General features: G+C 33.8%; 1 protein-coding gene across 2 annotated transcripts in view; it reads left to right on the top strand.

Annotated features, from left to right (window-relative positions):
- LOC101894472 (tyrosine-protein kinase Btk29A) overlaps window positions 1-27,729 on the top strand; it is a 347,714-nt gene that overhangs the window by 254,752 nt on the left and 65,233 nt on the right. Inside the window, exon 2 of one of the 2 annotated variants that reach the window (XM_059124742.1) lies at window positions 8,848-9,281. The exons of the other annotated variant lie outside the window; for it this stretch is intronic. Within the exon in view, the coding sequence (XP_058980725.1) occupies window positions 9,149-9,281 (133 nt within the window). The 5' untranslated portion in view covers window positions 8,848-9,148. The remainder of the gene's footprint in view (window positions 1-8,847; window positions 9,282-27,729) is intronic. 2 annotated transcript variants of the gene reach the window in all.

The following is a 27,729-nucleotide window of genomic DNA, read 5'->3' as shown; positions in this document are numbered from 1 at the left end:
AACAGGACTCAGCACCATCGCACTTAGCACGCGCCGCCCAAGAATGGTTAAAAAATGAGGTTCCTCGCTTCATTTCCAGCGCACAATGGCCACCAAAATCTCCGGATACCAATCCGTTGTACTATTGTGTCTGGAGGATTTTGGAAAGCAAGGTTGGCCCTAAAAAATACCAAAGTGTCGATCAACTCAAGCAAGCACTTCGCTGGGAATGGACCAAAATACCGCAGAGCAACATTCGGGCAGCGTGTGACGGTTTCATTGGCCGTTTGAAGGCAATAATTCGTGCCAAAGGTAACTAATTCGAACAAATCTGAACTTATTTAAAAATTTGATGGTATATCCGACATTTTTTGCTTTCTTTCAATACAATTTAAAAAAAATGTAAAAATTGTGACGTTTGGCTTTGTTGCAGTTTTTTTTATCTCACCCTGTGTATATTATTGATCAGCGTATAATTCTAAGACGATTTATCGATGCCCGTATGTCTGTCCGCCTGTCTGTTGTAATCACGCTATCTTTGGAACGAATTGAGATAAAAGTCTAAAATTTTGCACACATGTGTATTTTGTCAGCAGGCAGGGCTATATCGGTCTACGTTTTCCTATAGCCCTCATCAAACCGGATTTCCCAATATTCGGTATTTTGATTAATTTAGAGATATTTTTTACCGGAATTATTTCAAAGTTTGTATTTAAAGTTCGTAGTAGGTACTACAGCCTACAACAAAAATCGCGTATGCAGGTCCGCGTCTCCGGATGGCAGCCCCCATATAACGATACCTCCCTATGTTCGGCATTTTGATGATTTTAGCGGAATTATTCACCAGAATTATTTCATATTTCGTATTTGATGCTCGTAATGGGTACTACAGCCTATGGCAGAAAATTACTTATGAAGGAACACATTTTCGTATAGCGCCCATATAAGGGGTTTCATTTGAGATGAATTGTTCTACGGTTTTTTTTTTTGAAAATTTGCATTTTCCTTCAAAATGGTAGATGGTATTAAAAGTTCTGTCAAGCCTTAGCTGTTTTTTAATTCTTAGCTGTTTTTTAATTCTTAAAATATAAATTCTACAGTCATGTTTTTTAAGAGTTATGCGAGCCCAGGTCCTATTTTTTGAATAATATATTTTTAAGAATTATGATATGTATGGATGACATTTAGGAATATATTTAGAAGGACTTGGGATCGAAGGTCAGAACTTTTAAATATGAAGGAAATTGTTATTAATATTCCGCTACTTCAGACCAAATGATTTTAAATATATATTTTGTCTTCGTTTTTTGCCCTCCCCACTTTCTGGTATTGAAATTGAAATTTTAATTAATAAAATCGTCATAATTGTTAATCCACTTAAAGTCACAACAAATTTTTTGTGCACAACACTTGGTTGGCAGCAACAGCAAATAACGGATTATAAGCTCGGCAAGTTTATGATATTTCACCCACATGCTTGCTGCCGGTTCATAAGCGGACCATGGCAGGCAGACTGGTTTGTTAGTTGTCTGCCTTCCTAATCGCTTTGTATTTTATTTCACATAAAAAAATATCTCAATTAACAGCTAATTAGCAAAGAATAATTATTCGTTTCAATTTTAGAAAAAAAAAATCGCTTGGGAGAATGTTCGGTATTTTTAAATGCCAAGCCTTTTGGATTATGGCTTAATAAAGGCAACCAGTGGCGAGAATATTTATACTCGGGGCTTATACAGATTAATATACCATGGAGTAAAAATATTTTGCTTTATTTTGTTAATAATTGAAATATGTTATTATATTTCACTATTAAATATCCAAATCTAGAAATTTCACAAAAATATACCTTTTTTCCGAACATTGTTTAAATGGAAATAAATAGCTATGTAATATCTTTAAAAAAAGCTCTCATTTGAACTGCATTTTTTGGATTTCCAAAACCTAGTTCTTAATCTCCCATAACAGATTCAAAACAATACACCATACTTTCGGGTCAAGGTGAACTTCATGCCTCTTATTTTGTGGCACATTGCCTGCAACCAGGAATAACGCTTTCTTTCCATTTTCCTTGCGTTTTTTCTTTCCTCCCATTTTGTCGAAATATCACTTAAATGCTCGCCTAGAACACGTGTTAAAGTTGCCCTACTTAAAACACCTTTAGAACGTGAATGACCACAATCTGCCCCTGGCTGAGGCCGACAATCACGGTTTAGCAACCATCCAAGCCAAATAAACAAATTTTACGAATCCCATAAACCCCCCAAAAATAAAACCATGTAATTGAATGTTTTTTTTTTTCACGGACCGAATTCAGGCTTGGAATACCAATAACAGCTGCCACTGTTATGTTTTTAATGCTCCTTTTTCGACAATCGCTTTAAACCCAGTCATCATAAATCAGGTCAAAATCATTGAAATATATGTTACTGCAGCAATGATACAAAAACGAAAAAAAAATATTGAAGAACGTCATATTCAAAGAAAAAGGGAGAAATGGCCAGTAAAAAATGCTGAAGGAAAAAAAAATCTCCCAAAAAATATGAATGCAGCTGTTGTTGCCAATAATGCAGAGATTCGAAACAGAAACGAAGATTACAATCGTTAAGCAAAAATTGTAGTGGTTTCAGACACTACCAAGAACAACAACAACAACGGTGGGGTAAACTGAAATTCGTGTATCCCTCAGGCTATACAATGTACTTCAAGTAAGGCTACTTACTTTAGATTGGAAAAACGATTTTTTTTGCTTGCTTTGGGGTGTGCTAAGATTTCATTTTATATAGCAGATTTTTCGGGTTTATTTTTTTAAAAATATAATACAATTTTTATTAATATTCAAAAATAACAGGGTGTGATAAAAAAAACTGCAACAAAATCGTCAAACGCCATAATTTTTGCATTTTTTTAATTTTTTTGAATGAAAGCAAAAACTGTCGGAAATATCATCAAATTTTAGAATTAGTTTAGATTTGTTCGAATTGGTCACCTTCGGCACGAATTATGGCCTTCAAAGGGGCAATGAAACCATCACACGCTACCCGAATGTTGCTCTGCGGTATTTTGGCCCATTCCCGGCGAAGTGCTTGCTTGAGGTGATCTGAGATGCCAATTTGCTATTTTTTTTTTTTTTTTGCCAACCTTGCTTTCCAAAATACTCCAGACACAATTGTCCAACGGATTGGTGGCCATTATGGGCTGGAAATGAAGCGTGGAACCTCATTTTGTAACCATTCTTGGTTGGCGCGTGCTGAGTCCTGTTGGATTATACAAGGTCTGCGGCCAAAATGTTTGCATGCCCAAGGCTTTAATACACCCTCCAGAATATTTTCTCGATAATATTCGGCATTAATTCTGATGCCACGGTCGATAAATACGAGCGGAGAGCGACCATCGGCTGTTATAGCGGCCCACACCATCACCATGGCCGGCCCTTGAGTTCAGATGGCCAAGCGAAGGTGCACATTTTCAGCTGACCGCTTTCGAAAAATAAACATCAGTTTGTTTGTTTACAAACTGCTGGACAACGAATGTTTTCTCATCGGAGAAAATCAAATTCGACAGTTCACCACTTTCGACCACTTTTTCTGTAGCGGTGTACGTTTTTGCACTTTTTGGAATTTCAATGGCTTTACCCCGAGCTCCTTTTTCAATATTTGCCGAATGAAATATTGTGATATGTTTAGCTCACGAGCCATTTTTCGGCCACTGCGACGCGGGTTTTGATCTGTAGATGCTTCAAAAAAAAATATTGAAAAAGTCCACAATCCATGCAACCAGATCTGTGAAATTTTCTTCAGAAAATCCCCGATCACAAATAACACAAAAAAAAAAAAAAATAAATAAATAAATAAATAAAAAACAAAATTTTTAAAAAAATCCGACATTGCAGCTTTGTAGCAAATTATTTCAAGAATCCACGATTACAGCTCTCCAAATACTTCAAAAAATCTAAAAATCTTCGAGTAAAGCTCCGTAGGCGCTCAAAAAAAAAAAAAAAACTCTAGAAGAATCCTCGATTAAAACTTCGTAGCTTCTTGCAACATTGTTGAAAATGCCCATGATTAAGGCATTGTATTTCTTCAAAATTTTCGTAAAAAAAACGTTCATATAAATATTCACGATTATTGTTTTGAGGATCCTTAAAAACTTCTTTAAAAAATACCGACTATTTATTTCATATCCTTCAAAAAAAAAAAATAAATAAATAAATAAATAAATAATTAAATAAATAAATAATTAATGGTTTTAGGCCTGCGGATCTTTCAAATCATTTTTTTTTAATCTACAATTATTGTTCTGTGGATCATTAAAAAATACTTTTAAAAATATTCAAATCAGTATACCTTTAATGACATCAAATATTATTTGAGAACGACGATCACAAACCAATTGATCCATTAAAAAAATTCTTTAAAAATTCACTATTAAAAAACCGCATATCCTTTTTTTTACAAATTTTCGCGATATTGGCTCAGGAAATCACTTAAAAAATCCATTATGTAACCTTGAAAAGAATCCATATTCATACCTCAAAAGATCCTTAAAAAAGTCCACAAATTTGCATCATTAGATATCCTTTCGGCGTCCTTTGAAATATAATTTTTTATTCAAGGTTATAGTTGAAGGTGAAATACGTTATGGCCTTGAAAAATTCTTCAAATTATAAAGACCCTCTCTAGACCCTTAAAGATCCTTTAAATATTTATTTAATATATGCCATGTTGTACCTAACTATTTTTTTCGTAAAAGTCCAGAATCGCCCTTAGGGAGGAAACAAATAATTGTGGTATTTTTCCTGTTTTTTCTTAATTAACAGCGTATATTCACTTACAAAAAAAAACAACAACAACTTTGCAGACCTTCATTAACTCGGCATTCTACCTTCTATCGCTTTTCCAACATTGTTTTGCAAAAGTTCATTAAAGTTTAACATTCAGACAGAGACGGACGGATGGACGGACAGACAGACAGAACGAACAATAACATCCAACCAAGTACGTCTAATTGATGTTTTGTTTATTTATTATTGTTTTTTTATTTGACTGACTGTCTGCCTGTCTGGCCGTAAAGTTCAATTCCTGGCAATGTTATGCGGAAATAAGTATTATCTCCACGAAAAAAATATATTTCTAATGCTCAATAACTGCCAATACTTCCCCCACAGAAAAAAAAATAACAGAGACAGGTTATGAAAAAAAAAAACAACAACAAAATTAAGATCTATGGCAAATAGAGAAAAAAAGAACGGCAATTGAGATGCGCGTTTTAGACAGCTAATAGTTGTTAGTACTTGAATAAATTGTATAATTGATTTGTCGGATATACAATATGGGAATAGACACAACAATAGGAATGGCAACAGCAATTGATGTGAATTTTTATTTTGAGCTGTGTTTACATTAAACAACAAAACCTGTGTTTTGTTATTTTTAGAAAGAATTATTAATGAGAAATAAAAAAGCAACAGCAACAATGGTTCTCCTCATCAAACAAACAAACAGAAAATTAGATTTATTGCTTTTCAATGGAGTGAAGTTAAATACAATTTTTTTTTATTGGCGCACTATTGAAAAAATGCTAATTATTTTATAAAAAAAATGCAAAATCGAGTCTCCGAAGATGAATTGTTTGTTTGAGAATTATTGGTAATTATTCATGGCCGATTAGATAAAAATAATCGATTTTTTTATTTATTTATCTTGAATGAAGGGGAGATTAGTTTGTGCATTAACTTGAAATTATTTATTAATTTTTCAAAAATAGTTTCTAATCTTTTTCTTGATAAAATCTGAAAAATCTGAAGGGTATTAAAATTAATTGCCTAGCTTAAATATGAATTCTGTGTGTGGGAGGTGATGCTGCTAATTCCGACAGCAAAATTTTAAAGATTTTTTTTTTTTGTGAATGGCGAGTAAATCTTATCAGAACTCATTAATATTTCATTTTTCGGGGGGTTCTTCCATGTTGGGAGCTATTCCCTGTAAACTATTAAAAATTACAAGAATCCAATAAATCAATCAATTTTGGAAGTAGAACAAAGTGTAACTTAAAACCAGTAAGGAAAGCCCAAAAGTCGGGCGCGGGCGACTATATGATAGCCTACACCTATATGCATATTTAGTAGAGCTCTCGTAAAAGATAGGTTTATATTGGGCATTTCTGAGCTCTATGAGGTATCTGGTCATAATATGATTATGGTATAGTGGATATTCCGAATGTTGGAGATTTAAACACCAAATCGGATGAAACATATACAATGACCTAGAGCTATATCTGAACCGATTTTCACCAAGTTTTAAATGTTAACTTCTCGGAAGTGCAACTTTTAAGATAGATATATCCAAATTGGACCCGATCTTGATAAAATTTGAATCATGCATAGCTTGGCTGAATCTAATACCTGGTACCAAATATCATTTTTATGGGGTGTATATTACGATATAAGGGAATAAAACACCAAAATCGGATAAAACATATATATGGGAGCTATAGCTATATCTGAAGCGATTTTCACCAAATTTTAAGTATTAACTTCTTGAATGAATTCGCATGGAAGTGCAACATTTCACTCACTTTGGGCTGAAATTAGCCATTTGGTGCACAAGAAACCTAAAATCGGACGAAGATATATAGGGGAGCTATATCCAAATCTGAAACCATCTTGATAAAATTTGAATCATGTATTGCGGGGCTGAATCTATTATCTGGTACTAAATATATTTTTTGTGGGGTGTATATTACGAATGTGAGGGACTTAAACATCAAATCGGATGAAACATATATATGGGAGCTAAAGCTATATCTGAACCGATTTCCACCAAATTAAAAGTACTTATTTCTATACTAAATTCGGTCAGAAGTGCCAAAATTCACACCATTTGGACTGATATTAGCCATTTGGTGCACAAGAACCCTAAATTCGGATGAAGATATATCTAAATTTAGACCAATTTCCATAGGGCTCGTCCTTGTGCCAAACAAATGTTATTTAGAAAATTTCATCTCAATCGAATAATAAATGCGACCTGCATTTTGTTTACAAAAATGCATGGACAGACGGACGGACGGACATGCATAAATCGACTCAAAATGAGATTCTATGCTGATCACCAAAGGGAACTAAGGGTCTATTTCATTTTCACGATTGCTTCAATGTTGGGCGCCACCTTTTACCTCAAAATGATAATAACTCAAAAAGTCATAAGAGGATGGTCCGGCACTATAAAATCTCACTTAGCTAGGAGCGATTTCAGTCAATTTTTTTTTTTTGATTTTGGTATTTTAATGTACCTCAATAATGGAAATATTTATTTTCGGGGGGTTTCTTAGGTTGGGCGCCACTAATGATTATATACATTTTTATTATTCAATTATTGTTAAATCGCGGAAATATATGAAAAGTCAGACATGAAAGGCTTTTACATTTAAGAGCTTGTAGTGAATCTTAAGATTATGAAATTTATTATCTTTTGCGTTTGTCCCCACGTTGGGCGCCGCTTTTACCTAAAACCGCAATAATATAATATGCCAGTCTTGGAACTTTTTTGGTTTGAGTACTGAGGCTTATATGCATAAACCATCAACTTCAAGAAACACCAAAGAAAAAAAACTAAAGGGGGCAATTCAGGTCTCCAAAACGTGAAATAACACGAATGGAATATGACTTATGCAACAGTTGGATTATTTCTCTGACTGTATGACATGTAGCACCGTTTTGTTGAAAGCGCATGCCCTCCACATTCATATATTCAATTCGAAGAAAAAAAAAAAAATAAAAACTGCTTATCTTTTAACAGTACCGATTTCCGATTGCGTTCTAGTTGAGACAGGGGTTCTTTAGTGTAAGCTATTAAAAATAGCTTACATTTAAGAACCCCCCCTAAGCTATTAAAAATTAATTTAGAAATATATGAATTTTCGTTATTGCTCCAAGTTGGGCGCCAGTTTTGCCTCTAAAAGTCCCGCGAGAATGTTGCTACACTATGAAAACTAAAAATTTTAATCGAAATTTGGGGACTGTTGTATTAACATATCTGCTAAAAATTAAAATATTAAATTTCCTAGTTTTGTTCCCCAGATTGGGCGCCAATGTAGGCTATTTAAAATTACAAAAATTCATTAAGTTAAACAAGTAATTTTTTTTGTTTGAGTTCAGGACTCATACGGTGGACCATAAGAAATTAATTCGCATTTATGTTTGTACCTATGTTGGGCGCCACTATTGTCTTAACATTACAATAATTCCAAAAGACAATCATTTTACATCTTAGGTCTGAGTCTTGATTTACAAAATTATAGTGATTTTTATAAGATAAAAAATATAATTAACTTCATATCTGTTCCCATTTTGGGCGCCACTTTTACTGCAATGTGGATTTTTAAAAGTAAAAATTTTCTGTATTTTTCCATGTTGGGCGCCACTGTCTATTCTTTGCAAATTGCAATAATTTTCCAAAATTTTATTGGTTTATCTCTCCCACAATTAGGTCTTTAGGTTAAAAGCTAATGGAATTTTACAATTTTATCGAACCTTTGTCATTCAGGTCAATTTGCAATGGAAGATTTAAACCCTATAACCTTTTATCTTTACAAATTAAAGCTATCTACTTCTTCAACCTCTTCTTAAATGGCTTACTCAGTTTTGTGGCTCAAATTAAAAATAGAAAAAAACAACCAAAAAGGTAATTGGCCAACATCTAACAAACTAGAAACTCTAATCAACTGCCAAGCATCTTTAGCAACGTTTTATAGCAGCAGCATCATCATCATCATCATCGTTGTGGTAACTCTTTACAAAGTGGAAATCTTCAGTTTTAATTTTTTGTAATGTCTTATTTTATGTTTGTTTCTATTTCTCTTTTTTTGTAGGTTTATTTTCATTGTTTTCTTTCTTACTTCGTTTTTTCGTCGGCAATAATAAAGAAACCGCAAATAGAACACAATAGTTTGTGTGTGCGTTTTTAATTAGCTTCTTCATGTAATAAATTTAAATTAAAAAGTCGGTTATTTTTATTTGATTTCTGGCTTTGTTTTTAATTAAGTAAAGCAAAAATCGCGTTTATTTGTCAGACTTACGTTTCGAAAAAGAACGTTGAAGACACCTCTTCGCAATCGCATCGTAGACCACCACAATTGTGTGGCCACTGACCAGCTATTGCGTCCAAATTCAATGATTCCGTGTGTTAGTCTCGCGGAAACCAGTGTCCTGGGCAACATGAAGGAACGCGTCAAAGAAATGAAAGTCTTCGGCTGTAGGCTGAATTTTTGGAATAATATCAGTCACAGTTTGACTAGTTCGAAAGGTATGTAGAGACGTTTTATTTTTGTGTTTTTTAATTAATTTATTTTTTTTTTCTATTTTATAACTTATTTTATTAAAAAAAATAAATGAAATATTTAATATAATATCTTGATTTTTTATAAAAAAAACTTGAATTTTTCTATATAATATCCCAGATTATAGCTGCATAAATCCCAAATAATTGAAGCTCCTTTATAACTCTGTAGATCCTTGCGAAAATCCATGATTATAGCTGTCTATGTCCATTGAACAATTCTATTTAAAATATTCTATTTGAAAAAAAAAAAAAACAAAAATAAATAAAAAATAAATAAATAAATAAATAAATAATAATAACAATAATAATAATAATCATAATAATAATAATAATAATAATAATAATAATAATAATAATAATAATAATAATAATAATAATAATAATAATAATAATAATAATAATAATAATAATAATAATAATAATAATAATAATAATAATAATAATAATAATAATAATAATAATAATAATAATAATAATAATAATAATAATAATAATAATAATAATAATAATAATAATAATAATAATAATAATAATAATAATATATCATTTTTGTCTGAGACGTAGCTTTAGAACTTGCCGAGATTTTTGTAAATAACGAAATATAACAAATGTCATGTTTGTCCCCGTGTTGGGCGCCACTTTCCCATATATAAAATTGTTATTAGAGCGACATGCAATCTTGACTTTAACGTATTTTCAAAACTTTCTATTTAAATAAATGTATTAATTTATTTTTTTAACCATTTTGGGCGCCACTATAAGGGTCGTATTAGGTGTTTTTATACCCTCAGTCATATGGGACTAGAGAGGGTATATATAACTTGGTACGGTCAAAACGTGCCTCAGCGAAATAACGGTTTTAGACCCTAGTTTTTCTTGGACCAAATCCGTTTCAGGACATTTGTAGTCGATCTAGGGATGTCCAGATAACTCTCGAAGGGAGTATCTGATTTGGTCCAGATTTGGTACATCGTAATATTATTATCAGACTTAGATCGAGTTCCGAGATGGACGATATCGGTCACTCCTTCTGGTAACTCATCCACAAAAGGACAAAATGTTCAAAAAAAAAAAATATATATAAATAAATATATATATATATATATATATATATATATATATATATATATATATATATATATATATATATATATATATATATATATATATATATATATATATATATATATATATATATTTATATATATATATATTTATATATATATATTTTTTTTGAAAATTTTGATATTCCGATTTTGCTCCAACTTTGAAGCATAATATTTGCATCAGTGCTAAGGTAGGTGCGAAAATGGCCCACTTAATCAAGTACCATAATTATAATAATTGCAACTCTCATAAAATGTGATGTAAGAGTCCGATTGTCTTCAACTTACACCCATCACAATATTTTTATTAGCCGAAGGTCCGGTGTAAAGATGGAATATATCGATATACACAAAGGGTAAAAATTTGGAAATTTGCAATATAAAACGCGTAATTAACATACGATTCCATTCAGACTTGACAAATCTCATTATTTCAATCCACAGAAGACCTGTTATAGAGATGGCGTAGATCGGACCACATCTTCTGGTACCTTTTTGAATATCCATGAAGCTCATAAAACGCGAAATTAACATGTGATTCCATTCAGAATTGAGAAAATCTCAATATTTTTATCATTCCTTCTGGTGCCTCCCCCACAAAAGGTTTAAATTTTAAATAACCAAAACTATTAAAAAAGCTGAAATAAACATCCAGTTCTCTTTATATTCCACACATCGCCTGTGAAGATGGGATATATCTGTACACTACTTCTGGTACCTCTCCTGGTACCTCTGAATATCAATGAAGCTCATAAAACGCGAACTTAACATCCGATTCCATTCAGACTTGTTACATCTCAATATTTCCATGAACACAAGATTTTTTATAAAGATGGTAGAGTTCCGACTAATTCTTCTGATACCTCCCCTAACATTTTGAATGACCAAAACTATCACAAAATTCGAAATAAGCATCCGGATGTCTTCAAATTTCACTCATCCAATTATTTCTACTAACACAAGTTCTGCTGTGAAATATTTTGGCGCACTCCTTCTGGTACTTCCCCCACAAAGGGTTCACAATTTTGAAAAACAAAATGCTCATAAATTGCGAAATGAGCATCCAACTCTTTTCAATCCCAGATCTGTTGTGAATATGGTAGATATCTACCAACCCCTTCTGGTATCCACACAAATGGTCACAGTTTCCAATGCTTTTATCTGTCATAACTTCCCAAACAAGTTTGCGAAGCCAAAAATCAGATATGAGTCGGGATTTATGATTTCATATAAAATTAGATATAAATGTTCGATTTCCTTTCAATTGTGCACATACCAATATGTTTATCTGTATTAGATGAAGTGGAATATTACGGTCCGATATTTCCACATATTCCAAAACATTGCGGATTTAGGTAAAATTTTTCACAAATCATTTCTTTAGGTCAAGGACGAAATCTTGCTGATAATCAGTCCTAGTTTAGATATAGCTCCATTTATATCTTTCTTCGATTTATCATATTTTGATATAGATTTTATATATATCTGGATCAGATTTTACGGTTATCGTGCCGCAATAGGATAGATTTTGGTGAAAATCTGTTCCGACAAAATGTTCCTGCCAAATTAATGATATGTCCCATCAGTCATACGCAATCGGAGAGATGCAATGTCCTCAAGAGGTCTCTGTGAAGTATACTTGACATCATTACCAATACGCCCTGTGCAATAACACCTTATATTTGATGAGGTTTCCGATATAAATCTCTTATTTATCAGAAAATACATTTCGTGCTCAGTGTCAATTTATCGTGGGAATCTTCTTTCGACAAAAGTCACAAAATTTCATATGGCAGTATAATTTCTCAAAAAGAAAAAAAAAAAATATTTGCACGAATCTCCAAAACGGGAAAACTTTTACGCAACGCATCAGCAAAGAGACGCTCCCAAAAAAAAAAAAAAAAAAAAAAAAAAAAAACTGAACACATACTTTAATTCGATAAATGTGCCATGTGTGAGTATTTCTGTAATAAATCATTAACTTTAAATGCTTAACTGATAGTTAACACCTCCTCCTATTTCTTTGTTGGTTATCTATCGTGTGCAGCAGACGCCCATCAAAATAAAATTTGTCTGCAACTTTAACGTTTCATCAGCAAATCCTCCCACACACAAGTACGGGGTGAGTATCTTCTGCATGCGATATTGCTAGATTCCAACGAGACAGCTGTGACTTATGAAATTCCATACTAGTATGACTCCTCCGTACCCCCACTTGTGCCATGATGGTCTTACATGTAAAATAAATATCGTTTTTACGGTTTTCTATTTGTGTACCATATTTGGCACAACATGCATACCATGGCAGATTCTTCTTCTGCTTGACTCCGCTTTCTGAATGGTGGTATTCTGTTTCAGCTTCGTTTTTTTTTCCAATGATATTTTAATGTTTTGTTATCTGCATTTTTTTCTTTTTTTCTGGACAGAAATGATGTAATCAGCTTAAATGCCATACAACTGCATTCATGCTAGCAATAAATCCCGGAAGATTGCCAAGAATACTATTAGGGAAATAATGTGGCCATTGTAATGGAATGAAAAAGGTGGTAACTGGTTGTAAAGTTGTCATTGGCTTTGGAACAATTGTGGGTGTCTATAGCTTTAAAAATTATTGAAATTTAAAGGGAGGGGAATATTGAATTTTTAGAAATGGAGCTGTTATGAACAATTTTCATAAATACATCTGCTATCTGAAAAGTGAAGTTTTTCCGATAAAAAAAATTCCCAGTATACTAAGGCTTGGGATTAAAACTGCAACCAACATCAGACTCATGTTATTTCTGAGCCACTCGTCCGACAACTGTAAAAATAATTCCAGTGACAATTTAAAAGCGTACAAAAGCATTTTGATGAGAATTTTCCAGAAAAAAAGTTATTCGTGATGGAATTCAAGCGTGATAGTGTGGTGTGATTTCTTTATATTTGGCTGGAAAACCACAAGTGGTTATCGTTAGAGCACTCCAGCATTTCAATGTGAATACATCTTTTGTGTCTCGTACCATCGCTCATTACCGTGATACTGGTAGCGTAGCCCGACGTCAAGTAAGTGGACGGAAGAAAACAGCTACATCAGCAGAAATGGTTCGAAAAGTAAAGAAGCGACTTGATCGAAACCCGCATTGCAGTGGCCTAAAATAGCTAGTGAGCTGAACATATCGAAATATTCCATTCGGCAAATGTTGAAAAATAAGCTCGGGGTAATGCCATTGAAATTCCAAAAAGTGCAAGAACTTACACCGCAACAGAAAGAAAATAGACTGAAAAGAGCTCAGAGTTGTTTCGCTAGGCCGAAAATGGTGAACTGTCGAATTTGGTTTTCCCAGTCTCCGATGAGAATACATTCGTTGTCCAGCAGTTTGTAAACAAACAAAATGATCGTGTTTACTTCCCAAAGAGGTCAGCTGAAAATGTGCACCTTCGGTTGGCCACCAGAACTCAAGCGCCGGCCATTGTGATGGTGTGGGCTGCCATAACAGCCGATGGTCGCTCTCCGCTCGTATTAATCGATCGTGGCATCAGAATAAATGCCGAATATTATCGCGAAAATATTCTGGAGGGTGTATTAAAGCCTTGGGCACGCAAACATTTAGGCCGCAGACCTTGGACATTCCAACAGGACTCAACAACATCGCACTCAGCACGCGCCGACCAAGAATGGTTACAAAATAAGGTACCTCCCTCCTTTTCAGCGCATAATGGCCATAAAAATCTCCGGATACCAATCCGTTGAACTATTGTGCCTGGAGTATTTTGGAAAGCAAGATTGGCACTAAAAAATACCAAAATGTCGATCACCTTAAGCAAGCGCTTCTCCAGGAATGGGCCAAAATACCGCAAAATACTGCAACATTCGAGCAGCGTGTGAGGGTTTCATTGGCCATTTGAAGACCATAATTCGTGCCAAAGGTGACCAATTCGAACAAATCTAAATTTATTCTAAAATTTGATGCTATTTCCGACATTTTTTGCTTTCATTCAATTAAATTAAAAAATAAGTAAAAATTATGGCGTTTGACTTTGATTCAGTTTTTTTTTTATCTCACCCTGTATAAATTAATAATTTCAGACTTAGGAAAGTATTCGAGACCTTTCATTTGGGCCCAGCCGCAATCCAGCTTTATTCTTAGTATCTATACTGTGGAGCCTTCTATCTGTGATTTCCCTCAAATTCAACTAATTTTTTTCAGAAAATTCGAAAAATTCAAAGTCTGAAATTCTCCTTACATATAAGGTCCGTAGGTCAGGTAAGAAAATTGATAATATTAGTCTACCCCTATCACCCACATAAGGAGATTTTTTTAACACTCACAAATGTAGAATTAATCTGAATGTTGAGGCTCCTTCTTTTAATACTTTTTATTAGCCTTGTATTTCCTTCCAGCTTTTCTGCTATTTCTTTCATAATTCCAACAATTCTGGCAAATACAGTTGATTACTGCACTTGTCCCAATGTTATTGCATTTGGTGGTACTGACTGCTAACAACCATAATTAAGTCATAACTTGTCATGGTTTATGACCAAGTTAGCAGTGTCCAGAACACGGCAATAACACCCCACACCTAATGAACCGGTATGAGGTTTTTTTTTTTTCAAAAAACAGCTCGATTGGGTCTTTTTCTTACAGTTACAGTTTATTTTCTGCTGCTGTTGTTGCTTCAATTTGCTTGGTAACTTAATTCGTCTAACTGATTTCATTGTCTTTGGATGGCCGATGGTCAAACGGCAGCAGTTGTTGCTGCTCCAGCAGTGGTCCATTACATTTGTCCGTAATCGTTGGTTCTGCTGCGAATTGACATTGATATATGAGAGCGAGTTGCAGTTATGCGGCGGCGAATGACTAAAAAGCAGGCAAGCATGAAAACTAAAGGAAATCTAACGCCCGACAGATAGCCGGCCAGCAAAGCCATCCAGCCGGACGAACAATTTGCATGGCATAGGAGATTGATTTCAATTCAAACGGCCAGTTTAGCTGTGACTTGCCCCTAGTTTTATGTAATTTTCTTTTGTTAATTTTTTCAAAAGATTAGCGGATTGTTGTTGTTTTTATTCAATTATTATTTGTTTATGACAATACTCTATGAAAGACATGTAGACACTCAATATTTCAATGTTTGTAAGATTGACATGCGATATTTCCAAGACCGGCGACTTGGAAGCAATGACAGCAAATTGCATGCAACAAATATGTTGTAGAAGCAACAAGTGTTGCAGTTTGGTAATTAAGGTTTGGAAACAACCTTTTTTTGTTGTAAATTTTATTTAAATGCTCGAAGAGTTGTTCGATGGAGGCAAAGTTGACAAAAAATGCATTAATCTTAAATCAGGCAAGAGCTGATGATGAACGCAAGAGTGTGGCCAAACTTGTAATATCCCAAAACGCTGTTGACTGTATATGGGGAGAGGTAAGAAGGGTATAGATAATATATTATCTTTATAATCATTTTCAAAATATTTTAAAGTTTTTTTTTCAAGACAATCATTAAATTAAGGATTTTTTTTTCGAATTTTCCAATAGAAATCATAAACCTTTTTAAAATTTTTAAAAAAAATTACGGTGACAAACCAGCAGATTACGAAAGTTAGGCTAATAAAAGAAGATATGTGTATCGGCGTTTTAAAAATTTACCCCGCGAAGTAATCTAAATAGAAGAGGGCAAGGTCCCCTCTCTTCCAATTTTTTTTCCATTTTTCTGACTAAGATTACTTGGATTCCGTTGATTTTAAATATATAGAGTCTTCGCTTGTATTGCAGATAACAGTACGAAAGTTATTTTGATGGAAAAATGTTACCGTCAAGCGAGTCACCAAAAAATATTTCTTAATTTTTGGATCAATTTTTTTGGATTTTTTTCGAGTTGACTGGTCGATGTTGACGGGGCTTCCATGACATCTTCGGCTACAGCAACAATATTCTCTGCAGAATGGATACTTCGGAGTCTGCTAAGCCTGGCAGCATTTTTTGTGTCGCCAGTCTTTTCGAGGTGAGCGGCTAAACGTTGCAGTGTTGCACCAGTAGGCGTTGGACGGCCAGGAGATCTCAGGATATCCCAACGACGAAATTCAGGGTATCCCAAAGTCACCGACCGATTATTGGTCAAATAAATGGTCACCAATATTCCGTGTTCTGTTTAAAAAATTCTTAAAAAATAAAATTTTTTCTCTAAAAGAAGTTCTTTTACTAATGCCACGAAATCATTTTTTTAATTTTCAAAAATTTTACTGGGCTCGGTTAAGCCTTTAACATGTGTTTTAAAATATTAAAAAAAGTCACTACCATAGCCCTGATATTCCTTTTCCGAAAAATCATTAGAATTCATGATTATCATTTTCCATCCATGCAACTTGGCTATACTTCCCTTAGCTTTAAGAAACCCCATAATTATTACAATAATGATGAATATTGAATATTCTCAAATGGTAGTTTTGAATTTATTATTGGTATGTTCATGTGTGTATCTGTGTGTCTGTTTCCATGTCTTGTGGAATTTAAAGTTAGCTGCTGCTGCTGCTTCTTCTTCTTAGTTTTGAAAACCACGCTGTTGTGAGTCTCACTGCATTTATTAACGGTGAAGCGTGCCAAATGTGATTGCTGATCATGATGATGACTATTTTTGTGTTCAGACATTTGTTTTAGTGACTCTTTTGTCTGGTGGCTTTTTATTTCAAACTTCTGCAGCAGTATCTATGACGCAAGCTAACCAAAATAGCATTTTTAATGTCAATAAAAAATATAATTTTGTATTTAATTTAAAACACACACACGAAAAAAACCATATGTCAAGTAATCTGTCAAATTTGTAGAACAAATTAAAATTGAAATTTTAGAACAGAAAATTGTGAAACAAGACAAGAGGAATAATAATTTGTCAGATGTTTTGAAAATTGGCAATGATGATTAATGCGGTGGAATATAAATGTGTTTCTTTAGTAGGTTTTAATTAAAGGTAAATATATTTTTTATTTATTTATTTATTTTTTTTTTGGAAGGAAATTAGAGGAAGTTTAAAAATAAATTTCGAGATAAATAAATAAATAGCATTTCCGATCTACGTATTCAATTTATAAAAATATATAAAAATAATTTTGTGGCTCAAAACAAAATCAGTAAGGAAAGGTGAAAGGTACCCTACACCACTATGGATATTGGGTAGAGCTCCCATAAAAAAAGTTTAAATTGGCAAATTTATGCGAAGCAGTTCGTATTAACTACAAACCAATATTTATTGGAGCAATATATAAATATAAGACCGAGATGCACTAAATGGTAAAAATCGGTTGAATATGAAGAAATCTAATCAACTTGGGCTGATATTATATATATGGTGAGCAATAACCGGAAAATCGGATGAAGATGTATATCGATGCTATTTAAAAATCTGAACCGATCTCGATAAGATTTGGTAGAGGTGTTTTCGAGCAGTATCTGTTGCCCTGTACCAAATATCGTTGTTTGGAGTGCATATTACGCATGCGAGGTACGTAAAACCCTAAATCGGATAAAATATACACATGGGAGCTATAGGTATATCTGAACCGATTTTCACCAAATTTGAAGTAGTTGCTTCTAGGACGAATTCATTCGGAATTTCCATTATTCAGTTCATTTGGCTGACATTTGGTCCACAATTAACCTGAAATCGGTAGAAGATATATATGGGAGCTATATAAGCGATTCTCACCAATTTCAATAGGGTTTCGTCCTTGGGCAAAATATATTCATCTCAATCGGATAACAAATCCGACGTGATTTAGTTCACAAAAATACAGGGTGAGATAAAAAAATCTGAAACAAAGTCAAGCGTCATAATTTTTAAATATCGGAAATAGCATCAAATTTTAGAATAAATTTAGATTGGTTCGAATTGGTCACTTTTGGCATGAATCATGGCCTTCAAACGGCCAATGACCGAATGTTGCTCTGCGGTATTTTGACCCATTCCCGGCGAAGCGCTTGCTTGAGGTGATCGACACTTTGGTATTTTTTTGTGCCAACCTTGCTTTCCAAAATACTCCAGACACAATAGTGCAACGGATTGGTATCCGGAGATTTCGCTGGCTGGAAATGAGACGAGGAATCTCATTCTTGGGTGACGCGTGCTGAGTGCGATGTTCCTGAGTCCTGTTAGAATGTCCAGGGTCTTTTCGCGATAATATTCGGAATTTATTTTGATACCACGGATGATTAATACGAGCAGAGGGCGACCATCGGCTGTTATGGTGGCCCACACTATCACCATGGCCGGCGCTTGAGTTCTGGGGGTCTACAGAAGGTGCACATTTTCAGCTGACCTCTTTGGCAAGTAAACACGATCAGTTTGTTCGGAGAAACCCAAATTCGGCAGTTCGCCACTTTCGGCCAAGCGAAGCAACTCTTTAGCTCTTTTGAGTCTATTTTTTCTGTTGCGGTGTAAGTTCTTGCACTTTTTGAAATTTCAATAACTTTTCAATATTTGCCGAATGGAATATTGCGATATGTTCAGCTCACGAGCCATTTTGCGGCTACTGCGACGCGGATTTCAATCAAGTCCCTTCTTTACTTTTCCAATCATTTCTGCTGATGTTGCAGTTTTTTCCGTCCACTTCCTTGACGTCGGGCTACGCTACGAGTATCACGGTAACGAGCGATGGTATGAGACACAAAAGATTTATTCACATTTACATGCTGGAGTGCTCTAACGATAGCCACTTGTTGTTTTCCAGCCAAATATAAAGAAATCACACTATCACGCTTGAAGTCCATCGCGTATAACTTTTTTCTGGAAAATTCTCACCAAAATGCTTTTGTACGCTTGTAAACAATATAATGAGCTGTCACTGGAATAATTTTAACAGCTGTCGGACGAGTATCTTAGATATGACAGCAGTCTGAAGTTGGTTGCAGTTTTTTCCTGTCACCCTGTACATGAACTGAATAATCCATTACAAAGTAATGTAAACAACCGCAAAACAAAAATAATGGATTAGTGGGTTGAATTGAAATGAATAGTCAAGAAGTTCTTTGAAACCCATTATTAGTAAAGGAAATTCTATCTGGGTATACATTTTAACCCCAGTCTTTTCCGTCCATCTCCTTTCCATAACGGTAAAACACTATGCGTCACATATTCAAATAATAAATAATAGACTGTCAAAATTTCTATGCTATTGAATTTTAATTAGCACTTCATTCTGTATTGAGTTCATTGGTGTTTATTTTTTATTTTTTTAATTTATTTTTATAATTTTTTTCATCTCCATCTGACCCATATTTGTTATGCCCATCACGTCACCTTAGGTGTGAATATGTTGTTATTTTTTTTTTACAAATTTTCGAATAAAGTTTTTTTTTATTTATAAAACAATTTTCGCCCCTTTTGATAGCGTGCTTCACGCTATTTAAACACAAATAAAACATTTTGTTTTTTGTTTGCATTTTTTTTTTTGCTTTGCTTAATTTAATACAAATCTTGCGGTTTTGTAATATTAGACATGTCTGAGCCGGACTGCCGCAGACATTTGATATATGAACACATATGTATGTCTATACTCCATGGAGGGAGTAAATTTTATTTACATTTCAATGGTCAAGTTTATTTCGGAATTTGAATAGCCTTCATCTTGGTGTTAAGTGTTAAGCCTAGCTGGAACTGAAAACATTGTCTTTTCAAATTAAAAGTTTATAACATTTTTTTGAAAACAAACACGTCACAATTTCTATCGAAAGGGATCTACAGTAATTTTTAAGAAGGACTATCAGACTATGGGGTTTTCTGAGGACCTATTTAAATTTAAAAATGGATTCTAATTTTAAATTAATATAATAATCCTTGATCGGGAACCATAACTCTCGAAAGGAGTATGCGATTTGGTCCAAACTTGGTAATTGTCAAATTCAATAAATTCGGAGATAGGCAATATCGGTTCACTCCTTCTAGTACCTCCCTCACAAAAGGTCGAAATTCGCAAAAATAAATATTTAACTGCACTGAAAGAGAAAGGGTAATCCGATTGAACTCCAACTTTGCAAATCCTAATATTTCTATCAGTGCTAGGTCAAGTAAAAATTTTTAGACAAATTCTTGAATTACCTTTAAGTACTTAAACCCTGTCAATCAGTTGCAAAACCTGTTTTTTTCTTATTTTTTTATTTTGACCGCACATTCGGAAGGGTTTTATTACTACTTTTAACTGGGAAATTTAAAAAAATGCCAGCCATTTTCCCAATTAAAAAAATAGTTTTAGGGACTCTAAAAACCTCTCAAAATCCCACGATAAATCCTTTAACATTTCAGGTCGGAGCACTTTTAAATTTAAATTCACGAATCTGAAACAGAATTTGATTCCTAGAAATCCCAAGGACTACCTATAATTGGGATTAAAATTAAATTTCGGTCTTTTTACCTTTAACTCTGCGGATTTTTTAAAGCGCCTTTAAGAAGAACTATCAGACAATAAATAAATCTTTAGAAAATCCGTGGGATGTATTTTTTCAATAGAAGTCGTCCGAAATGTCTTATATCTGAACGACTTTTACCTTTACAAGACTACTGAAAGTTCTTCCATCTCTGGTAGGGCTTCTATTTCTATAAGACCTGCAAAAGATGGTCTGTCTTTTGAAGTCTTGATAGAGGACTTTTTTCTCTAGAAGAAGTGTAGAGGGTAGAGAAGTGAAGAGGGTCTTCTATAAGCCCTGCATAATATTTTCCGTCTTTGTCTATAGAAGTATGGCCTAAATATGAACTGTGGAAGGTCTTTATCTAACTTAGATCCAGGTCGGAGATGGGAAATATTAATTCACTCTTTCAGATACCTCCCCCATAAAACGTCAAAATTTTCACAGAAAAAATATAAGCCCTGCAAAATATATTCCATCTCTGCCTATAGAACTGCCTGGAGGACATTTGTCTGTAGAATGTCTACAATATTTAAAAGTGGAAGAAATCCCATGTCAAGCAGAACTTTTGAAGGTCATACATTCTTTTTAATTTCTTTCTATTGCTATATCTGGATGATGAGTAAAGGTTCTTCTGTTCCTGGAATACCTGCTGAAGTTCTAGCTTTTGAAGGTCCTACCAAAATCTGAACTGTAGAAGGAATTTATCCAATAAACCTATGGGAGATCTGTAATCTGCTGAAGAACTTTAGAAGGCCTCTTACCATTGTCCTAAATTCAGAATCTGAAAAAGAAGACCTGAAGAACGCCTTCTATCTGGGGAAGTCCAGTCAAATGTATTTTTTCATTAGAAGTTCATCTGGAAAAGACCCGTTGAATATTGTCTATCTATTAAAGATCCGACGAAGATCTATGTATAAAAGATCTGCTAAATGACTTCTAAGTGTAAAAGACTTTTAGATGATCTTTCAGGGTCTTTTATATATTTGATGACTGGCCAGTATCTTTCTGTTAATGTATACGCCGAAAATCTTATTTCTATGGCAGTTCTGTCGAAAGTCTTCTATCTCAAGAGTATTTATCTTAAAGTCTTTTATTTTGAGAAGATCTGATCTGTGGCCTTGTATCTATATTGGGACCTGTTGTGGATCGTCTTTATATAAAAAGAGCCCTGCAGAAGGTCTACCATATTTTGGCACCTGCCAATTTTCCTTCTACCTATAGAGAATTTGCTGGTGAACTCCCATCGGGGGAGGATCTTCTCTCTCTTTCCAAAGAAGACTTGAGAAAAAGCAGTAGACCATATAAGATCTACAGAAGGTCTTCCATTTCAAGAAAAACTATCAAAGGAATGAACGAAAATTATTTATATATATTTAACGAGTAAAAAAGCAGATAAGTTCGCCATGGCAGAACTTTTACTACCCCCCGTCCTTTTAAAATTAAAAAAAATCCATCGAAAAATAACGTTGAAATGAAACCGTTACATACGAGCTATACGAGGATGTGGAGCTGCATTTTTTTTTTTTTTTTGCCATAGGCTGCATTACAGATTCCGAACTTCAAATACGAAATTTGACACAATTCTGTTGCTAAAATCATCAAAATACCGAAAATCGGAAGGCATCTTTGCATGGGGGCTATATGAAGACGTGGACCTACACAGACAATTTTCTGTCATGGACTGTAGCATCCATTACGAACTTCAAATACGAAATTTGAAACAATTCCGGGCGCTTAAATAATGGAAATACCAAATATCGGGTGGTATGGTTATATAGGGGGCTATATGACGACCTGGATCTACATAGACAATTTTCTGTCGCAGGCTGTAGTACCTATTAGGATCTTCAAATACCTCAAATACCAAATTTTAAATAATTTAGGTTAATATTGGCCCGAAAATCATCAAAATACGGAATATAGGGAGCTACCGTTATATGGGGACTTAGATCGGTATAGGCAATTTTCTGTCACAGGCAGTAGTACCTATTAGGAACTTTAAATACGACATTTGAAACAATATCGGTGAATAATGTCGCGAAAATCATAAAAATACCGAATATCGGAAGGTATCTTGGCATGGGGGCTATACGAAGACGTAGGCCTGCATAAGAAAGGGAGGTACCGTTATATAGGTGCTATATGAAGATCTGGATCTGCATAGGCAATTTTCTGTCACAGGTTGTAGTACATATTAGGAGCTTCAAATACGAAATTTGAAGTGAGCTACCGAATAGAGGGAGCTACCGTTATATGGGGGGCTATATGAGGACCGGGATCTACATAGGAAATTTTCTGTCATAGGTTGCAGTACCCATTGAGACCTTCAAGTATGAAGACGTGTTCTATAAATGCTAGAGAACTCCCATTTATAGAGCACTTAAAATGTATTTTATTTTCAGGTCTTTTATGAGTCGTTTGTCCTATTTCCGAAACAATATTATGAGCCATTGAGAAGTCTGAATATTTGGTATGTTTTCTTAAAGGGGCGAAAATTAAATATTATCAAAAAATGTACTTCTACTACTTATCTTACTTATCGGAATAACATAATGTCCTTTTAAACATAAAGACAAAATAACCAAGTCTTGATTTTCGAATAGTCACTATTTTCTTCCCAAAATCCTTCATTTGTATATCCCCTGAAAATATTTTGTTATCATTCCCAAAAATTCCATTGGCTATCCTTCCCCTTGACAGATTTTCAAGAATATTTTACGGCACTGCCAAGCCAACAATTCTTTGCCTTAGTCATTAACAGCTGTGTTGTCCTCATACACAAGCACATATATATGTACATATAAATGTATTTATGTGTCTCTGTATGTGTCTGGTCTTATCGCCTCTAAGCTCACGTTGTAACTTTTCAATACAAAACGTGTCGATTAACTTTTTCTCTTCTGGTGGCTTTTTTACCATTGTGTCGTTGATTTCTACGCTGGCCCAACTGGTTGTGTTCTTGTTGTAGATCGCATTGTTGTTGTTGTTGTTCTTATATGAGACATACATACATACATACATACATATATCGTGTAGATTGTAATTTTGAATAAAATCAATGGTAATCCATAAAGTTAAACGAGAGAGGAGGAATTGAAGGAAGCGAGAGAACAGCAAAAAAATATGTAAACTCTTCAAGAGCCCCAATGAATAGCAGAACCGAACAGAACAGCCATGTAACAACGCGTTTGACTTTAACGACATCGACAAAAAAAAAGCGAACCATAATAAATTTATTAAGCCATGAACACACACACACTCGCACTCTCACATTTGTTGGATCGAACCGAATCCACAAGCCAAGCTAATTCTTTCTTTAAGCCAAGAATGCTGCCTGAAGGCAAAGCCGTTCGTATGCGACTTTTTGGCCACCGCCAAGACATACGACATTCATAACAGAACTTTATTTTTCAAAACGTTCACAACCTACGCATATTTCCAGCAGGCCGGTTATTGCTGTGGTGCATTTGAGTAGTTTTTTTTTTTTTGTTGTTGTTATTGGCAGCAAATTTGAGGGGAATGGGGGAGGTTCACTATCGAACTATAAAATTAAGCATGAAATATATTTATGCCATTTGTGCATTATGGCAATTTTTTGAGTTTGGTCTAGAGCGCTTGAAAGAGGGGAAAGAGGGAGAGATACAACTTAACCACCACACTTGAGGTATACAAACATACACACACACCCCCAAGCACACATGCTTGCTTGTGTTCTTCTTGCTCCACTGTAGTGACTCTAAAGACCGCTCGAATGATGTATGTCCCCGGGCGATAGATATAAATCAATTATTTCTAATCAATGTCATATTAAATTTCTGGGAGACTGAAATTATTTCTGTAGTTTTGAGTTTTTTTTTTTTTTGAACTTATTTCTTGATTCTAAATATTTATTTATTTCATTGTTGTTTTTTCTTGAAAAAATTGACTTTATTAATTCCTCATATCTCCCTCTAACTGCCAGTGCTGTTTTTTTTCTTCTTGACACAATTAAAACCTCTAGATCATGTCATATTCCATTTGACAAATTATATTTTAAAATTTGACATTCTTCCAGTTTTTTTGTTCTTTTGTTTTTTGTTGTTTTACTTACAAGCATCGAACTGACAGTGTCGCGTCGAGGGCAATAAATTTCTCGTTGACCAACTGATTTATAGCAGTTCCGGCCATTAGTTTTTCTAGTAGCCTCAAAGACCTTGGCTAGCATGACAATATATGTGGTAGATGGCGATAAAATAGAGTCAGTAGAGCAAATTTTTGTATAAATATAAAATAGTTTACAAATTATGTGTGGCAAAATTTTCGATGTGGAGAAGATGGGTGAATAATTAAAATAAGAAGAGGAGGAAATTGATTTGTTGTTATCCATGCAGAAGCAAAATATGGGACGAAAATGGACTATAAAAAATTAAAAAAAATATGAATGCGGTACAGAATATGAACCCTTAAAAATGTAGGAGGGCCTTGCTTCAAAAAATCGGCAAATAAAAAATCATTTGACCTTTAAAGAGCCATTAAAAATTTTATTTCTGGAGAACCAAAATATATAGCTCTATAAGACATTAAAAACAAAAAAAAAAAAAACATTAAAAATACAGATTTTCGTAGCCGACTAGAAAACTTGAATTAGGTACTAAAATCCCTCAAAAATTCCATAAATAATAAAATTAACTATTTTAACCATATTATGGCCTATAAAGAACCGTCTAAATATAAAACGTGGCAGATAATATAAAATATAAAAAAATGGATTGTTGGCAACAATATATCTATAAATCTCTTAAAAAATGGGAAATTAACAACAACTTGCCCAGTAAATACTCTTTTGAAAATGAACGAATTTAGAAGATATTATGTTCTTTAAAAGTGCTTTAAAACATTCAAGAAATTTGGACTACAATAGGGTGTTTAAAGAATTACAAATGTAGCATTAAAAATTATTTACAAATTCAGAAATATACCCCAAAATAGGTTCTGCAAAACGCTTTATAAATTCAGGAATTTGGGCCACAATATGTCTCCATATTCCTTTAAAAATCAACAAACAAGGACTCCAGTAAGGTCATTTAAATTCTGTTAAAAATCCACGAATGTGGTTTCTAAAGCGTCTTCAAAATTCCACTGATATATATTAATCCACAAAATCAGTCCACTTGATGGCCTGTAAAATTCATACAAAAAATCCAGAAATATAGACCACAATATGGTATCTTAAAAACGGCGACTATGGTATTCCAAAATCAAAGAATATCTGCAAAACCCTAAAAACTAGGTTCATGGACCACAATATGGTCTCTTTTAAATTGTTTTTCCAATTTCCAATAAAGGCCACAATATGGTGGTCTAATTATCCAGGAATGTAAACCACTATATAAAGCCGCAATAAGCCCAAAAAAATCAATTTAAAAAAATCAATTTTAGTACCACAACAAGACCTCTAAAAATCCAGAAATTTAAACCACATTCAAAGTCCACATCCCTATACAAATCCAAGATTTAAGGCTACAATTAAGGCCAAAATCCTTTAAAAATGCAGCACCAGAATATGATCTCCAAAAGACCAAATATCTAGACTACAATATAGTCTTTAAAAGTCCTTTGACAAATCACCGATTATGGAACAGAATCTTTTCTTTAAAAATCCTTTAAATCCAGGATTTTGAGAAAGATTCTGAACTCTATAAATTCTTAAGAAAATTTAGGATTTCAAACGACAATGGAGTTTTTAAAAATGCAGGAATTTTGACCATAGCATGTCCATAAATCCTTCAAAATATGCAGAAATATGGGTCACATTAGGCCTCTAAAAGTTCGTGAACCTTGTTCAAAATATAGTCTCTAAAAAACCTTTATGGAACAGACTATTGTCTCTAAAAATTCTGGATACAATATATCAACGACTATGGAACAGAGCCTTGTCTCCAAATTCATTAAAAAATCTGGATTTCGGATCACAATAGAGTTTTTCATATTCCAGGAATGTAGACCAAAGTATGTCTATAAATTCGTTAAAAAAATAACACAATAGGGTATTCGAAGTCCGCGAAAATAGACTAAAAATTTTCTCAAGAAAAAACTTTAATTATGTGAATGGATTACATTTAAACAGAGTCTCTTAAAGCTCTTTTTAAAAATTAAGGATTTCGGATCTGATGTCTAAATGTATCGAGTCTCTAAATGTCTTTCAAAAAACCACGACTTTGGTGTAGATTCTGGTCTCCAAACAATTCTTTGAAAAATTCATTATTTTGGAGATCTGACGATTTTGAAGAAAAATAGAGGCTCTACAACTCCCGGTTTCGAAGTTGTAAATTTTCTTTCAAATCTCAAGGTTTTGCGGCAGAAAATGGACTACGAAAATCCTTCAAATTGTGGAGCTCTTAAGATTCTTATGGAGCTCTAAATATTTCCTTTTCGAAAATTGACAATTTTGAAGCCGAAAGGTGCTCCAAAAATGCGTTAAAATCTCGGTTTAGAAATCTATTTTTTTTTAATTCAAACCCTCACGATTCTGCAGCTCTAATCTCTCTTCTTCTCTTAAAAAATCGACGATCTTAAATCCTTTAAAATCCATCTTTTGAAACTGCGACTTTTTTTCAAAAATCCACGATTTTGCCACAGAATGGGCATTTAAACCCTTTCCTAGCCCATGATTGTGAGGTTTTAAAACCCCTTTAAACATAAAACAAGTTTACGGAGATCTACATTTCTTCAATCCAGGTTTCTGGAGCTCAAAAATGTATTTAAAAGCTTACAATTTGATATCAGAATGGGAGCTTTAATATTTCTGGTTTGTAACTTCAATTTTTCTTTAGAAAATCCAAGATTTTAAAACCTGTGGATTTGAAAATATCTTTTTATACTCTGGCTATTGCAGCTTTAAAGGTCAATTAAAAAGTTGAGATTTTGGAGCCAAAGTAAGGGCCCAAAATT

Source organism: Musca domestica, unplaced genomic scaffold (genome assembly GCF_030504385.1).
Source record: "Musca domestica strain aabys unplaced genomic scaffold, Musca_domestica.polishedcontigs.V.1.1 3, whole genome shotgun sequence".
NCBI lineage: Eukaryota > Metazoa > Arthropoda > Insecta > Diptera > Muscidae > Musca > Musca domestica.
This window is presented reverse-complemented; position numbering and strand designations above follow the sequence as displayed.